The sequence below is a fragment of the Hemiscyllium ocellatum genome, chromosome 4 (genome assembly GCF_020745735.1).
Source record: "Hemiscyllium ocellatum isolate sHemOce1 chromosome 4, sHemOce1.pat.X.cur, whole genome shotgun sequence".
Lineage (NCBI taxonomy): Eukaryota > Metazoa > Chordata > Chondrichthyes > Orectolobiformes > Hemiscylliidae > Hemiscyllium > Hemiscyllium ocellatum.
Genome location: NC_083404.1, coordinates 3,588,257 through 3,605,578, shown reverse-complemented (window position 1 = coordinate 3,605,578; position 17,322 = coordinate 3,588,257). Strand labels below are relative to the sequence as shown.

At 40.4% G+C, this 17,322-nt stretch overlaps 1 protein-coding gene across 11 annotated transcripts in view; it reads left to right on the top strand.

Moving 5' to 3' along the window:
• The window catches only part of unm_hu7910 (un-named hu7910), a 214,075-nt gene that overhangs the window by 110,704 nt on the left and 86,049 nt on the right, over positions 1 to 17,322 (top strand). For 7 of the 11 annotated variants that reach the window (XM_060822659.1, XM_060822653.1, XM_060822652.1 and 4 more), the window contains 8 exons: positions 5,446 to 5,493; positions 5,582 to 5,626; positions 5,710 to 5,760; positions 7,275 to 7,316; positions 11,634 to 11,693; positions 11,945 to 11,980; positions 12,866 to 12,910; positions 15,566 to 15,610. In XM_060822659.1, coding sequence (XP_060678642.1) covers positions 5,446 to 5,493; positions 5,582 to 5,626; positions 5,710 to 5,760; positions 7,275 to 7,316; positions 11,634 to 11,693; positions 11,945 to 11,980; positions 12,866 to 12,910; positions 15,566 to 15,610 — 372 coding nt within the window. The remainder of the gene's footprint in view (positions 1 to 5,445; positions 5,494 to 5,581; positions 5,627 to 5,709; positions 5,761 to 7,274; positions 7,317 to 11,633; positions 11,694 to 11,944; positions 11,981 to 12,865; positions 12,911 to 15,565; positions 15,611 to 17,322) is intronic. The other 4 variants (XM_060822663.1, XM_060822662.1, XM_060822654.1 and 1 more) reach the window with 3 other exon arrangements.

Below are 17,322 nucleotides of genomic sequence, written 5' to 3'. Positions count from 1 at the left end.
CTCAAGTAGAAAGGACATTCCTTCAGGTAGTCCCACAAATGTCCTGCCAGTTTTGTACTTTCAACAGTAGTGTTTGTCCCTTCGCTTTTCAATTTAGTCTGTTTTTCTTTGAAATGGGTGAATGTTGGGTGTACTTGTAGCTTAAGTTATAGGGTCATTATAGCTACTTATTTTTATATCAGAGAGGAGTAATCAGGGCTACAATTCAGTTGTAGTCTACTTTGAAATGCTAAGTTCGATATTGTTAGTTTCCCCCTTTTGCATCATGTTTTCATGATTGATTTAGAGTTCAAAGTTGGTATTAGGTTTACATTTTACATCTTCTATTGCGTGCTGAAGAGGAAGACAGGTAAAAGTTGTGGCCTGAAATTTGCAATAAGATTTGAGGCAAACCACAGCTGACAACTATGGCAGCACATTGCAAACCTGGAAAGGAGAGCCCAGTGTAAGTATTCTCAATGAATGCTTCATTTATGAGGTCTATTTGGATGTTGTAAGTATGTTTGTTGGCCTCTTACCCAAATCCTTTCTCTGTTGGGTATGATGGGAATGGAGCAAATGAACCATTTTGATGAGTTTGCTTCTCTACAGTGTGTGTAGTTATACAATAACCAACTGCGAATAGGATGAAAGTTCTATTTTGTTATCGCTTATTATGTTCTTTCTTGTTTAGGACTGAGTTCAACTTGGCCAAAAAAACACTGCATTCAGAGAACCATAAAGGTTTATAAAATCATGAGGGGGGCATGAATAAGATGAATAGTTAAGGTTTTTAATCTCTAGGGTGGGGGAGTCAAAAACTCAAGAGCATAGGTTTAAGGTGAGAGGGGAAAGATTTAAAAGGGACCTGAAGGATAACCTCTTCTTGCAGACAGTGGGGCATGTTTGGAACAGGATGCTGTAGGTGCTGGTGGAGGCTGGTACAATTACAACATTTAAAAGGCATCTGGATGGGTACATGAATAGGAAGGGTATAGAGCGATATGGGACAAATGCTAACAAATGGGACTAGGTCAAATTGGGATGTCTGATCGGCGTGGATGAATTTGACCAATCTATATAATGATTGATACTTTGGTATCAATCTCCACTGTAACTTCCCTAAATTCTGAAGACTTGCTGTTTCTAAAAGGGTAACATTTCCTCATCCAATCCCATTTATTCTTGTGGCATGCTTTGGTGAGATTGATAATTAGCACAAACTTAGAACAGGTTTTGCTGTGGACCCACTCCCTATCAAACTGAATTGATAATATGGAGATGTTGGATTGGGCGGACAAAGTCAGACATCAAGTTGTAGTCCAACAGGTTTATTTGAAATCTCAAACTTTGAGTGCTGATCCTTCGTCAGGTGAATTGGGGTAGTGTCCTTTCTATTGTTTGTCATAACCAGAAAGGGAAAACTTGAATTTTTTTTGGATTGCTGTCAAGTCTACATCTGAAATAAAAATTGTACCTTGCAATTAAATTTGTTTGAAAAAAAAGTTTTGAGATATCTCATTAATATACAGTGAAGCACTGCTGTCATACCTCAGTGGTTTTGAAACTATTTTTTGTGGAGATCTACAAATATTGACATGTTCCCAGGGAATCTCAGTCAGCTGTGCAAAAAATTACAAATATGTATTTTGTCTGTGTTTACTTTTATTAGCAGCAGAAATCTGTACTAGTAAATCACAATTAGAAAAATCTGATCCCAAAAATCGAAAGACCATCAGAACCTCTGGTTCTTCTCTCAAAGATTTTCAGAAATCTTAGATCTTTGTTAAGGCACACAGAATTTTCCAAGCGTTACATTGGTTAATGATAGTTATTCATGTCTGGAGATTCTGATGCTCCTCCTTCCTGCTTGCTTTTGCATATAGATATAATTGTGTAAACATTAAGTGCAGCTGTGTGTATGTTCCTGTGATCACACAACATCTGCTTCTAGCGATGTGAAGCAAAGCTATAATTACAATTACTGTTGGTCAGACCAGGAACACTGATGCTTAACTATGGTTATAATAAAATTGAATATTGCAATGGTCCACCTGGGTTAGTGCATGCTGCTTGAGCCTGACTACTCCTGGTCATTAAAAAGTGAAAGATTTATTCAAAGTAAACCTCTCCGTTTTCCCTGTCTGATGAACTCTGGACAGCAGAAGACTTTGACATTAAACATACTCTTTTAAAATAATTTCTGTGCTTGACATTTCAAAGGAAACAATTCTAACCACAGGCAACAAAGCTATTGATAGCCAACATTGAAACTCCACTAACTGCAACTCTAAACAGCCTCTTTAAACCTCTGCACGTACATACAGTCAAGAAGGCAAATCACCCGACATCAGGTTATAGTTCAAAAGATTTATTTGAAATCACAAGCTTTCAGAGTGCTGTTTTGTCGTCAGGTGAAATGAGAGGGAAGCACACAGAACTTATGGGCAGAGCGATCAAAATATCATACAAATGGTGAGAGTGAAGTGTTGAATAATAAATCTGTGCGGGAGACCAAGTGTGAGAGTAAAGTGTCAATAGCTGAATTACAGCTGAAGCAATGACCTATAATCCGATAAAACGAAACCGAGATGATTACAAAATAATCAAAAAAAGGTGGTACTGGAGACAAATCAAATGACTGGAATAACTTGGAACAAACAGCTCAGCAGGTCCAGCAACATCTGTGAAGAAACACCAGAGGGAGAGTCACCGGACCTGAAAGATGAACTGTGATCTTTCCTCACTGACGCTGCCAGACCCCCTGAGCACCTCTCCACACCCCATCCCAAAAATAGATCTGCAGTTGTTTGGTTTTTATTTGACTGGAATAACATGATAGGTATAAGTGACTTTTGAGAAGGTTTGTAGCTTGCGTTGAGGTTCTGGATGTAGGTTTGCTCACTGAGCTAGAAGATTCATTTTCAGACGTTTCATCACCATACTCCTCTTCAGTGAGCCTCTGGAGCTTCGTCTGAACATAACCTTTCCAGCCCAGTGAGCAAACCTACACCCATGATAGGTATAACATTTGCAAGCAGAGTGTATAAGCAAAGTAATAAGTAATCCAAAACTGTACAAATTTAAGGTGAAGAGATTGTAACAATTTATCAAGGTGATGGTGTCAAAATAGGACAGTAAGGATGATTTTTAAGAATGCAGAAGTGTGATGGCGTCACTAGTTGCGCTACTGTTTTCCCAGTATGGGTTACTCCACTACAGAGAGGTATGTAGTCTGCCTGGAGGTCAAGAGATTATACACACATGAGGTAATCGCATGCCCAGCTGACCAGTTGGCATGCTGGCAGCTTCTGACATCTGCATCTAGTCCAAACTGCACAAGTAAAAAGTGAGGTCTGCAGATGCTGGCGATCAGAGCTGAAAATGTGTGCTTTAACCAGCAACACATTTTCAGCTCCAAACTGCACAAGTCAATCAGCAATCTGTCGCTAGGTGAAGCCTATTCTGAACATACACCCTGGTATATATTGACTTGGGTTTCTTCCCCCACTATTTGAACAAAACGACAATAAAGGGGAAGCGATAGCCTAGTGATATTGTCACTTACTGTTCATCCAGAAAATTGGATAATGTTCTAGGAACATCAGTTCAAATTCTGCCATAGCCTAATGATGACCATGAAACAATTGTAGATTGTCTGGGGGGAAAAAAGTCCGGTTCAGTAATGTCCTTTTAGGAAGGAAATTGCCATCCTTGGGCTGGCCGACAGGTGACTCCAGCGCAATGTGTTTAGATTAGATTCCCTACAGTGTGGAAACAGGCTCTTTGGCCCAACCAGTCCGCACCGACCCTCCGAAGAGCAACCCACCCAGACGTTAGTCATTTCACTCTGACTAATGCAGCTAACAGTATGGGCAATTTAGCACAGCCAATTCACCTGACCTGCACATCTTTGAACTGTGGGAGGAAACTGGAGCACCTGGAAGAAACCCACGCAGACACTGGGAGAATGTGCAAACTCCACACAGTCACCCAAGGCTGGAATCGAACCCGAGTCCCTGGCACTGTGAGGCAACAGTGCTAACCACTGAGCCATTGTGCCATCCTAAAAATATGGAATGCTTCACGAATTTGTGTGTCAGTGTGGCCGTACCAAAGTTTTGTGCAGTTGCAGCACGATCTCATGGTTCCGAAACTTAATCTCTCTACCAATAAAGGCGAACACACCTTATGCCTTCTTAATAAACCTATCAACCTGGGTGGCAACTTTCAAGCATCTATGTACCTAGACACAGATATCTGCTCATCTACCCTACCAAGACTCTTACCATTAGCCCAGTACTCTGCATTCCTGTTACTCCTTCCAAAGTGAATCACCTTAACACATTTCCACATTGAGCTCCATTTGCCACCTCTCAGCCCAGCTCTGCAGCTTATCTATGTCTCTGTGTAACCTACAACATCTTATGTCTCTATCCACAACTCTACTGACCTTGTGGGCATGGTGGCTCAGTGGTTAGCACTGCTGTCTCACAGCGCCAGAGACCAGGGTTCGATTCCAGCCTTGATCAACTGTGTGAAGTTTGCAGGTTCTCCCCATGTTTGTGTGGGTTTCCTTCTGTTCTGGTTTCCACCCACAATCCAAAGATATGCAGGTGAGGTGAATTGGCCATGCTAAAATGCCCATTGTGTTAGGTGCGTTAGGGGTAAATATGGGTAATGGGTCAGGAATGGGTTATTCTTCAGAGGTCAGTGTGGACATGTTGGACCGAAGGGCCTGTTTCCATACTTAGGGAGTCTATTCTAATCTAATCTTAGTGTCATCTGCAAATTTACTAACGTATCTTCTATACCCTCATCCAGATCATTTGTATAAATAAGAAACAATAGTGGACCCAAAACAGATCCTTGCGGTACACCACCAGGATGAATATTTCCCATCAATCACCACCCTCTGTCATCTTTCAGCTAGCCAAGTTCTGATACAAATCACTAAATCACCCTCAATCCCATGCCTCCGTATTTTGTGCAATAGCATACTGTGGGGAACCTCATCAAACACCTTACTGAAATCCATATACACCACATCAACCGCTTTACCCTCATCCACCTCCTTGGTCACCATCTCAAAGAACTCCATAAGGCTTGTGAGGCATGACCTACCCGTCATAAAACCATGGTAACTATCCCTAATCAACTTATTCCTTTCTAGATGATAAATCCTCTCTCTCAAACCTTTCCCAACACTTTACCCACAACCGGAGTAAGGCTCACCCATCTATAACTACCAGCGTTGTCTCTACTCCCCTTCTTGAACAAGGGGACAACGTTTGCTATCCTCCAGTCTTCTGGCAGTATTCCTGTAGACGATGAGGACATTAAGATCACAGCCAGAGGCTCTGCGATCTCCTCCCTGGCTTCCCAGAGAATCCTAGGGTAAATCCCATCCGGCCCAAGGGACTTGGCCTTGTACTTGAGCCTTTTATCAGTATCTTTCTCTTTTAGAGGATTCTGGACCTGAAGCTTCAGTTGTACCAGAAGACACAATTCTAGGTAGTTATTACATATGTCATCCAAATAATCATCAAAAATGTGGTGAAAAGTCATTAATGTTACAGAAACACTTTTTATTTCCTTTCAGAAACATCAGAAGTGACTGAGGAAGATGTTGATGATATTGTTTCAGGTTTGTGTCTTTACCTGTAAGCATATGAACTTTAACCACGATGCATGATCACTCATATATTAACATAAAGCTATTTGTCGTAGATGAAGCTGAACTTCAGCCTGAAGAGGTGGTTTCTGAACGAGAAGGTCCAGGTATGTATTATGGTCCATGATCTAATTGGTACTATACTTAGATATCTCTTGAAAAGTGATTGATTGTCCCTTTTCCAACCGTCATCTTCATTTTTGGGTTTGGGCCGTGGACTTGCATTGGATTGGCCCACCGTATATGGGGCCAGGTGCGGGAATGCTTTAGAACCATATTCTGCAGGGTAGCTCACCAGCTCATTGTTGTCTTATAGTCTGCCATCAAATAGTTTGGAAGAATTTCCAGGCTAAAAATTGATTTGCTTACCATTATGAATGTACCTTCCATAGCTGCCAGGTCCTGGTGTAATAATCAAACCCAGATGTAGGGACAAAGCTACTGCACCACAGTCCTCTGGGTACTGCTAGAATAAACCAAAGAACTGCAGGTACTACAAGTTTGAGACAACCGATTTCTCTCAACAGATGCTGCCAGACTTGCTGAGTTTCTCCAACAATTTCTGTTTTTATCTCGAATTTGCAGTACCTGCAGATCTCTGGTTTGTTTTAGCAGTACCCAGAGGTGCTACATGCTGTACAAAAAGCAGAAGGGAAACAGCAGTTTACTTGTACTACTTTCAGTCCAGTCCAGGGCATTTGTTCTGCTCTGGGTGCACAGTAGTGTTCCACTGAAACCCAACACAAGCTGGAGAAACTTATCCCGTGTTCCATTTCAGCATTTTGCAGTCTTCCGATTTAAACATTTAGTTCATTTACTTCAGACCATGAACTCTCTCCTTCATTACACGTGCTTGCTCCTTTTCACCCCTCTCCCACCATCGCATTTAGTGTCTGCATGTGGTTGACTATTAACTCCCCTCAGGGCAATTAGAGTTAGGCAATAAATGTTGGCCTGACCTCTGTGACAACTTCATACCATGAACTGCAAACAAAAATATAGCATAAGTATAACTCTAAATGAATTCCAGTAACTTATTTATAAAAGTGCAGCAACCCTCTACTGTCATTGGAAAGCAGTCATTTTCCCTTTTTAATACTAAATGAGAAAAGGGCTGTTTTCCAATGACAGTGGAGGGTTGCTGCACTTTGAAAAATACGTTACTGGAATTCATTTAATACTGTGCTTTTGTTTTCAATTTATGGGATGAGGTTATCATGGAGGTCAGACCAACATTTACTGTGTAACTCTAATTGTGTCTCTAATAGTCCAGAATGAAAGTTGTGGATTTTACAGTAGTTTAAGCACTGTACATCTCTCGATTATTTTTATTTTGAAACTTTGAGAGCAAACATGAATCACGTCTATAACATTGTTTCACAGAAATTGAAGCTTTAATCACTTAGTATGTGTGATTAATGTGAAAATCTTGCACTGATCCTTGCATCGATCATAAGGCCAAATAAAAATGAAAACCACAAAATATTGTGTATGGCTCTAGAAGAGAAAGCTTCGTCTCTTCTGTTAAAATGATGCGCTATTGAATAATTTGAAATCCAGATGTTGAATTTTTCTGTTAATTCTCAAATGCTAGTCAAGGTAACTCCTCCTTTGCTTACAGAAGGCGATACTATTGAGGGCACAGAAGTACATACAGCAGAAGGTATTAGTTTTCATTTCAGACCTGAAAATGAGTAATAATTTTTTGTCGCTTTATGGAACTTTTCATATTATATACAGATTTTTTCAATTCTAGCTACTTTTTGCTATTTATAGTGCTTGATTGTTTGCTTGCTTGCCTGCCAGCATTATGCTTAGCATTTTATTTTTGAAGCTAGTCTTATTTTAATTTCAGCTAACTAAACAGGAAAGTGAGAGGTAGTTGAGATTATTTAGTTATTTATTTACATGAAGATATATATACTATCTAGCAAGAATAATTGGCTGATGGAGAATGTCTGATTATTATTTGAGGGTAAAGTGGAATTGATTGTAGCTGTGGAATGTTTTGCAACAGTTCAATTCTCCTACATAACCTTTCCTTCTAACTGAGAAAGAGAACAGGCAAAGAGATTGGAAGCCAGACAGATAATTACATTTGTTCCATTTGACCTTCCCTACATCATCAGGACAGAAGGGTGGAGGTGCTCATCAATGACTGTGCAATGTTCAGCACCAGTTGCGATGACTCGGATACTGAAGCAGATCATGTCGAAATAGATAGTACCTAGGCTTAAACTGAAATGTGGCAAGGAACATTCACACCACACAAATAGTAGGCAGTGGCCATCTCCAATAAGAGATGATTCAGCCACACCCCCTTGAAATTTAATAACATAACCATAACTGAGTCACCCCACTATCAATATCCAAGGTGGGGGGAGTTACCATTTCCACAAAACTGACCTTCACTTGCATATAACTATACCGGCTACAAGAGCACAGTGACTCAGTAATTAGCACTGTTGCCTCACAGTGCCAGGGACTAGAGTTCAATTCCATCCTTAGGCACCTGTCTGTGTGGGGTTTGCACATACTCCTCGTGTCTGCATAGGTTTTCTCCTGGTGCTCCCATTTCTTCCAGCTGTGCAAAGATTTGCAGGTTAGGTGGATTGGCCATGGGAAATGCAAGGTTAAAAGGATAGGGTATAGCTGTGGTTCTGGACGAAATGTTATCTGGAGGGTCAGAGTGGACATGATGGGCTGAATAGCCTGCTTCCACACTGTAGGGATTCTGTGAGGAGCAGCTCAGAGGCTAGGAATACTGCAATGAGTAACTCACCACGTTTTGAGCAGGAATCCTCAAAGCCTGTCCACTATCCACAAGTTAGAAATGTGATGGAATACTCTCCACTTGCCCGGCTGGGTGCAGCTCCCACAACACTCGAACTTGACACCATCCAGGACAAAGCAACCCACTTGATTGGCACCACATCCACAAACATTCACTCCCTCCACCACTGATGCTCTGTAGCAGGAGTGTTTGCTGTCTAAAAGATGTTCTGCAGAAATTCACCAAAGATCCTTTGGCATCTTCCAGACTCGCCACCGCTTCCATTTAGAAGGACGGGAACAGCAGAAACACGGGACACCACCATCTACAAATTCCTCTTCAACCATTCCCTATCCTGACTTGCAAATACATTGTCGTTCTTCCAATATTCCTGGGTCAGAATCCTGGAATTTCCCCTCTAAGGGCGTTGTGGGTCAACTTGCAGCAGATGGACTACTACAGTTCAAGAAGACAGCTCACCTCCACCTTCTCAAGGGGCAACTAGAGACGGGCAATAAATACTGGGCCCAGTCAGTGACACCCACATCCCACCAGTGAATAAAAAAATAAAAATTTTTGAGGTAGCATTGTTCAGCTGAATAGTTCCTTGGATAAAAATAATTTCCAGTTCTTGTTGAGTGTCAGTTTTTGTTTTAAAAATCCATTATCTTTTCAATTAAAGAATCGTAGAGATGTACAGCACCGAAACAGACCCTTCGGTCCAATCCGTCCATGCCGACCAGATATCCCAACCCAACCTAGTCCCACCTGCCAGTACCCGAACCATATCCCTCCAAACCCTTCCTATTCATATACCCATCCAAATGCCTCTTAAATGTTGCAATTATACCAGCCTCTTCCATTTCCTCTGGCAGCTCGTTCCATTCACATACCACCCTCTGCATGAAAATGTTGCTCCTTAGGTTTCTTATATATCTTTCCCCTCTCACCCTAAACCTATGCCCTCTAGTTCTGGACTTCCTGGCCCCAGGGAAAAGACTTTGTCTATTTATCCTATCCATGCCCCTCATAATTTTGTAAACTGCTATAAGGTCACCCCTCAGCCTCTGACGCTCCAGGGAAAACAGCCCCAGCCTGTTCAGCCTCTCCCTATAGCTCAAATCCTCCAACCCACGCAACATCTTTGTAAATCTTTTCTGAACCCTTTCAAGTTTCACAACATCTTTCTGATAGGAAGGATACCAGAATTGCACGCAATATTCCAACAGTGGCCTAACCAATGTCCTGCACGGCCGCAACATGACCTCCCAACTCCTGTACTCAATACTCTGACCAATAAAGGAAAGCATACCAAACACGTTCTTCACTATCCTACCTGCCTGCGACTCCACTTTCAAGGAGCTATGAACCTGCACTCGAAGGTCTCTTTGTTCAGCCACATTCCCTAGGACCTTACCATTAAGTGTATAAGTCCTGCTAAGATTTGCTTTCCCAAAATGCAGCACCTCACACTTATCCGAATTAAACGCCATCTGCCACTTCTCAGCCCGTTGGCCCATCTGGTCAAGATCCTGTTGTAATGTGAGGTAACCCTCTTCGCTGTCCACTACACCTCCAATTTTGGTGTCATCTGCAAACTTACTGTACCTCTTATGCTCACATCCAAATCATTTATATAATTGAAGAAAAGTAGTGGACCATTCTTTTCTCCACAGTCTAATTTAGAATCATTTGAAATTTGGCATTATTACATTACTACTACTGAATGCAAGACAAAAAACCTTTTGGTGCAATTCATCCATGCTGACCAGATATCCCAACCCAATCTCGTCCCATTTGCCAGCATTTGGCCCATATCCCTCTAACCCTTCCTATTCATATACCCATCCAGATGCCTTTTAAATGTGTAATTGTACCAGCCTCCACCACTTCCTCTGGCAGCACATTTCATACACGCACCATTCTCTGCGTGAAAAAGTTGCCCCTTAGCTTTCCCCTCTCACCCTAAACCTATGCCTTCTAGGTCTGGACTCCCTGACCCCAGGGAAAATACTTTGCTTATTTACCGCTCATAATTTTGTAAACCTCTACAAGGTCACCCCTCAGCCTCTGATGCTCCAGGGAAAAACAGCCCCAGCCTATTGAACCTCTCTCTGAAGCTCAAATCCTCCAACCCTGGCAACATCCTTGTAAATTTTTTCTGAATCCTGTCATGTTTCACAACGTCCTTCCAATAGGAAGAAGACAAGAATTGCATGTAATATTCCAAAAGTGGCCTAACCATTGTCCTGTTTAGCTACAAGATGACCTCCCAACTCCTGTACTCAATACTCTGACCAATAAAGGAAAGCATACCAAATGCCGCCTTTGCCATCCTTTCTACCTGTGACTCCACTTTCAAGGAGCTATGAACCTGCACTCCAAGGTCTCTTTGTTCAGCAACACTCCTTAGGACCTTACCATTAAGTGTATATGTCCTGCTAAGATTTGCTTTCCCAAAATGCAGCACCTCGCATTTATCTGAATTAAACTCCATCTGCCACTTCTCAGCCCATTGACCCATCTGATCGAGATCCCATTGTAATCTGAGGTAACCCTCTTTGCTGTCCATGACACCTCCAATTTTGGTGTCATCTGCAAACTTACAAACTGTACCTCTTAAGCTCAAATTATTTATATAAATGACGAAAAGTAATGGACCAGCACTGATTCTTGTGGCACCCTATGTTCCCAGCCTATAGTCTGAAAAACAACCCTCCACCACCTGCCTTCTACCTTTGAGCCAGCTCTGTATCCAAATGGCAAGTTTTTGCTGTATTCCATGTGACCTAGCCTTGCTAACTTCATTATTCATCCTTCTGATTTAGTTTTGCGAATGTTTTCGGTTTCCTAATTAATAGTATAAACAAATGGTAAGTATTCTAATGCTGCCTTCTGTATGTACTTTTTAAATTTCGGAATAAAACTAATTTCTAGATTGGCCTTAATCAAGTGCAATGAAAGAGAGAGAGAGAGAGATATACAAGATGTAGAGATTGTGGGTGCAGATCTGCATCTCACCACTCTGTGGCGCAATGTGACTGTGTTATCTAACTGCACCATGTGAGTTTCTCCAGCTCCATTTAAAGTTGATTTACATTAATTTAAATGTCAATGTGCAGGCAGGGTGATCATGACCCCAAGATTTAAATTGTGGAGCGTCCTCCAACTGAATGAATGCCGCCTTTGTTTTTTTTTGTACTACAGAATCTGTGACTTATTCAGAAGTGAGTGAACCCTCAGAGCCTGACCATCTGGAAGTAACAGGTTAGTTAGGAGCCTCATTATTTCAATTTCTCTTGCGCTCTCAACTTTTTTTCTGTTGGGAGTCTTTTTTTGTTCAGAATCCACACGTCAGGAGTTAGGTTTGAATTTGTTTTGTTAAATTTGGTTTCTGGATTCACTGTCCAATTCCCCATAGGACTGGTAACTAACTGGACAGTATAAACACTGGGTGATGACATATAAAAATAAATGTATAGATGTTTATATTAATAATGTGCTTCTTTATTTTTCAGGTGAATCAAAAGATGATTTGGGCACAGTTGAACCAGGTAAAAACAAATTACATTGTTACAGCATAAATAATACAGCAAACTGAGTTGACTTGCAAAGTTCCTTCCTAAATATTCCGTCGTGTTGTAAATTGTGAACTTAAGTTGGATACATTTTTCCACTTTTTTCCTCAAGATTCTGCCTGGTAATTTGGTAGGGATTGTTCACACTGCTTCATGTCTTTTACCACACCTTCAATGCTGGTAGCTGCACACTGACATTAGGTGTGGAGATCAACAGGCTTACCTGGACAACACAATCAGATCATCTAGGAAAGAGCACTGACCTGTGACAGCAAGAAAAAAAGTACTTTTTTTCCAGGTAGCTGTTTAGTTTGAGTATTTTGCAACCCTTGTATTCCTGGTTTAATGTGTTGCGCTTCACTAGAATGCACCTATGTGCAGCTGCCAGGTGAATTACTGATGGAAGGGAGGCTTCACAGAGAGGGACTAAGATGGTAATGATACTTGAGCTATCCAAAAAAGGTGTACAAATTTGCTTAAGTTAGCTTTGTAGTTTAGTGTACTTCTGTACAGTCATAATAAGATTAGTTGTGGAGCTTTCATTTCTTGAACTATTCGGTCCTCCTACATCATGATATGGCTCTTAGTGGGTTTTTTTTCTCCTTCCCTATTCTGTAAGCTTGTAGTTTTCAACAGATTTCTTGAGGTGCTGCAATAAAAGTCATTGCACTCAAAGCATTAACTCCGTTTTCTCCCAGCATGTGCTGCCAGACCTGAGAGTTTATCTAGCAATTTCTGTTTTTGTTTTTGAGATGCTGGCTCAGTTTGAGATTTTTCTTAAACAGGCAAAGAGTTAATGAGAAAATTTTTTTTATGACTTGGGTTTTTAATCAATGATCAGTTTTATTTTCAATATTACAGAGAAAGAGCTTGGAACAACAGGTTTAGAAGAGGAAGCAACTGATGGTATGTCTACACACTGCCAGTTCTGAAATGCTTATTGAAGAATGTTATTATCTAGTTGGTATCGTGATTAAGCATGCTATACTCGAGTGAGTGTCCTGTAGTTTAACAGAAAGTATAATACCAGACCTAGTTTTCCCTTCTCTTTGGTAATGCTAAGTCTTGTGTTTAGTGACAAAATGAAGGCTATTGCTTCCTTTCAGACGAGCAAAATTAAAAGTATGATGATTGGGAATCTAAAAGGCGCAGGATGTTTGAGCATTTTCTCCGTGCTCTGTTTAGAATGGATTCTGAAATTACTTGGGTTGTTTGTTTTTGTTCTGGATCTGGTTCTGATGGATGAGCAGATCAAGTGAATCAATCGTCACTAAAGGAAAATTGAAGGGGTATTGATTATGATACCACAAAGTTGAAGTTGGCTAGGGGAAAGGGCAGAGACTAATCCAGGCTGAGAATTATTTGCTTAGAGGGCTACCTTCAGTGGGGTGAGAGCAGGCCTCGTTCAGGTAAATTGGAATCAAAGATTGAGAGGCAAAACTACAACAGAACAATGAGCTGCTTTTAAACAGAAGGTAGATTGCCACAGTCAAGAAATACGGTCACAATGCAGAAAGGGAAGCCAGACAAATTCAGAACGCTCTGGTTAGAGATCGAGAATTGGATGAAGCAGGAACCAGGTTGAGTGCAGAAGATTTAATAGGAAGTGAAAAAGTTAAATAACACATGCAAGGACGGGGAGACTAGCAGCCATCTTAGATAGTTTAAAAGTCTCACCTTTGAGCTACTCACCATCCTGAAAATATATTGTCATTGGAAATATATTGCCATTCCTTCACTGTCACTGGATCAAAATCCCAGGACAAAAAAAAAATTGAAATAATGAAATAAATAGTCAGCATGGGTAAATCGTAGGAATAAAAACGCAGAAGTAAAAAGTTAAGAATACCACTCTTTTGACCCACTCCATGCCAGCACCTAGCCTTAAGGGAGACCTCCAATTGCTTCACCTCCACCTGCACCAGACCCAACAATGTAGGTGTCCTCCCACTTTAAGCACCAACTCTTCACCGCCGAGCCCTCTTTGCTGACACTGCTGAACCCTCATTCGTCCCACAGCTAAGAGTCTCTGACACATTAAATTGCTGTTCAGTGTGTTCTTAGCATTTGGCTAAGCTAAATTGAACTGTCCGAATTTGCTGTGCTTCTATTTTGTACACTACAATGGCTGAACTTCTGCCATGCTTTCCCACAGTGCTATCTAATTTTAGAAAGAATCTGTAATTAATATCTGATGTTTTGGATTATGTTTTGTGATCAATATGCACATAGCTTTTCTTTCTAATATCATGTTCTGAGGAACTCACCACTATTGTCCAACATTGAAACGCAGCTAAGCTGAATGGGAACTGTGATCTTTCATAGTATTTTAAAGTTTTATTTTTGGAAGTTCCACATTCTTCGTTTGAAGCAGAAAAGGTATCACAGAAAATATAAAATCTGTTCCATAAAATGTCAACAGAAATGATAGAGCGGGTTTGTATGTAACTTGATGTAGTAGAAAATCCACTAGAATGTTATCAAACAAAATTTGCCACTGAACCGTGGAAGGACGTCAGACCGAAAGTTGGATTATGGGGCATGTTTTAAAGATAAATCAAGGGGTTCCAGGAGGGAATTCCAGAGATCAGTGAAAAGGCAGCTGAGATGATAACCAGTGATGGAGTGATTAAAATAGAGTCTTCACAAGACTTGTAGGGTTTGAGATGAAAAATAAAAGGTATGGAGAGATTTGGTGAAAATTTTAAAATCAAAGTGTTGCCTGATTGTTAGCCATTGTAGAGATCAGCAAGCACGCATGAAGGGTGAACAGGGCTTGTGTGAGATGGCATATGACAAATGCTTGGATATGCTTGGGTTTGAGTAGTGTGAAAGATAGGAGATTGGCCAGGAGAGTTTTCACTTTAGCCTGTATCCACTTCAAAGTCCAGATGTAGAGGTGCCAATGTTGGACTGGGGTGGGCAAAGTTAAAAATCATACAACACCAGGTTATAGTCCAACAGGTTTATATGGAAGCACAAGCTTTCAGAGCACTGCTCCTTCAACAGGTAGCTAGTGGGGCAGCTAGCTAGCTACCTGACGAAGGAGCAACACTCCAAAAGCTTGTACTTTCAAATAAATTTGTTGGACTGTAATATGGCATTGTGATTTTTAACAGCATCCAGTTTTTCTACATTGGTTTGTGTAGTATGATCAGTTCTACACAAAGCTTTCTCTACTCTGCAGTGCAGTGTTTTGGAATTCAAGTTTTATTGAGCATTTTTCCAATATCAGTTATCCACTTTGCCAATTTTTTTTATTGAATTGTCAATAATTTTTGATCATTAGTCTGTGTGTTGTGTGAAATTGAGCAGATCAGAAGGGATATTTAGACTTGGGAGAGAGGGTTCTTCTGTTCCAACAATCGGGGACAGGCTTTGAATGTTGATGGTAGTGATTAATGGAATATCATTGATCGTGACAATCAAAATTCTTCTCTTTATTTGTCTTTTAATTGCGATGTAATTTTTAAATTTTAAATGTGATCTTTAAAATAATTGATTCCTAAACTTTTAGAATTGTTTGAAAAACTTTCTCTCTTTGTTACTTGCTTTTCCCAGAACCACATACACTATCAGAAGATAAACTAAAGGAAACGCCATCAGGTATTTGCATTTTCCATATTTTACACCTTTTAACCATGTCCATCAAGCATAATAAGATATTCGGTAATTCTACAGGCATTAAATTGTGCATCCCTTCATTAGTCCAGGTGGAACCATAAATGTCTCTCTCCATTGGAGACAGACAAGTGGTTATGCAGCTTGGGAGGCCTCCTTAACATTGAGCGTGAGGCAAAGCCAGCCTTCCATGAACAGTATGGGATTAAACCCATGTCACTGACACCTTTCTGCAACAGATTCTAGTGATCTAACCAACTGGGCATTTTGTAATTTAAAAGTGTTTGACTTGCATGTATTTGACTTGTGTTGTTATAGGATTTAAGGGTTACGGTGAGAGGGCAGGTAAGTGAATCTAAGGCTACAAAAAGATCAGCCATGATCTTATTGAAAGGTGGAGGAGGCTCGAGGGGCAGATGACCTACTCCTAGTTTGTATGTATGAACTGCTTGAATGTAGGCAAAGTCAGTAGTCACACGACGCAGGTTATAGTCCAGCTGGTTTATTTGAAATCACAAGCTTTTGGAACATTGCTCCTTCATCAGGTGAAGACTTCTGGTGTTGTGTGACTTCTGATTTTATCAAGGAGAAAGTGAGGACTGCAGATGCTGGAGTATCAGAATCAAGAGTGTGGTGATGGAAAAGCACAGCAGGTCAGGTAGCATCCAAGGAGCAGGAGAATCAATGTTTCAGGCAAGAGCCCTTCATGATAAAGAGTTCTTGCCCGAAACATCGATTCTTCTGCTCCTTGGATGCTGCCTGACCTGCTGTGCTTTTCCAGCACCATACTCTAAATTCAGATTTTATCTACCCCAGTCCAACACTGGCACCTCCACATCATGCTTGAATGTGGAAGATCATGAGTGCAAATGTGGTTTTAAAAGAGCATGCTAATTGCTATGTTTATTTTTAAAAACAAAACCGTAGTATCTATAGGTTTCTATCACTTAGGTTTTCCTCCATTTGGTAAATTAAGTCATATCACGGTGGCTTCATTGCATTGTATTCCTTCATTAGTAAAACCATATGGCATAAAATTCAGGCGAATCGATGTTATTAGTGTAATTTTAGTTTTCTGAAAGAAAGTAAGTGGAGTGTGCACATGCCAACCATTTCATAGCTTTTTATAGCATTCCTGGGTTCTTCCTGCTACCTGTAAATATTTGAAATTAAATATTTCTCTTTAAATTAGTACTTTGGGCATTATGCTACTTCATTGGAAATTAAATCATGCAGTTTATTAATCTGTTATAAACTGAACAGTGATAACTTGGCAATGAAATTAATTATGCAGAATTCCTTTAGTGTATTGATATTTTCAAATCAATTGTTAATGTCTGAGTGCACACGATAATTAAAAATGCCCAACAATTAACGTAAGTGAACAAAATAGACAATATTCAACCAGTTTGTGTGACATGTCACATTCGCCTTAATCAAATTGAGACATACCGCAAAGTACATAGAAACCAGTTGTAGTTACTAGCTGCGCTTGGAATAAAGACATGTTACACAAGGCTATAGTCTTGACAGATACCAGGTTATTTTTGCTAGGTTACATTTTTTTAAAATTTTTAACAAAGTATTTTCAGCAATTCTCAGTATCCCTTGGACTACTGTGAAAAGCCATAAGCAAGATGAAACATTGAGAATTTGGATCTCACCTTTTTCCCTTGAGATCTGTAATTGTTTACTCT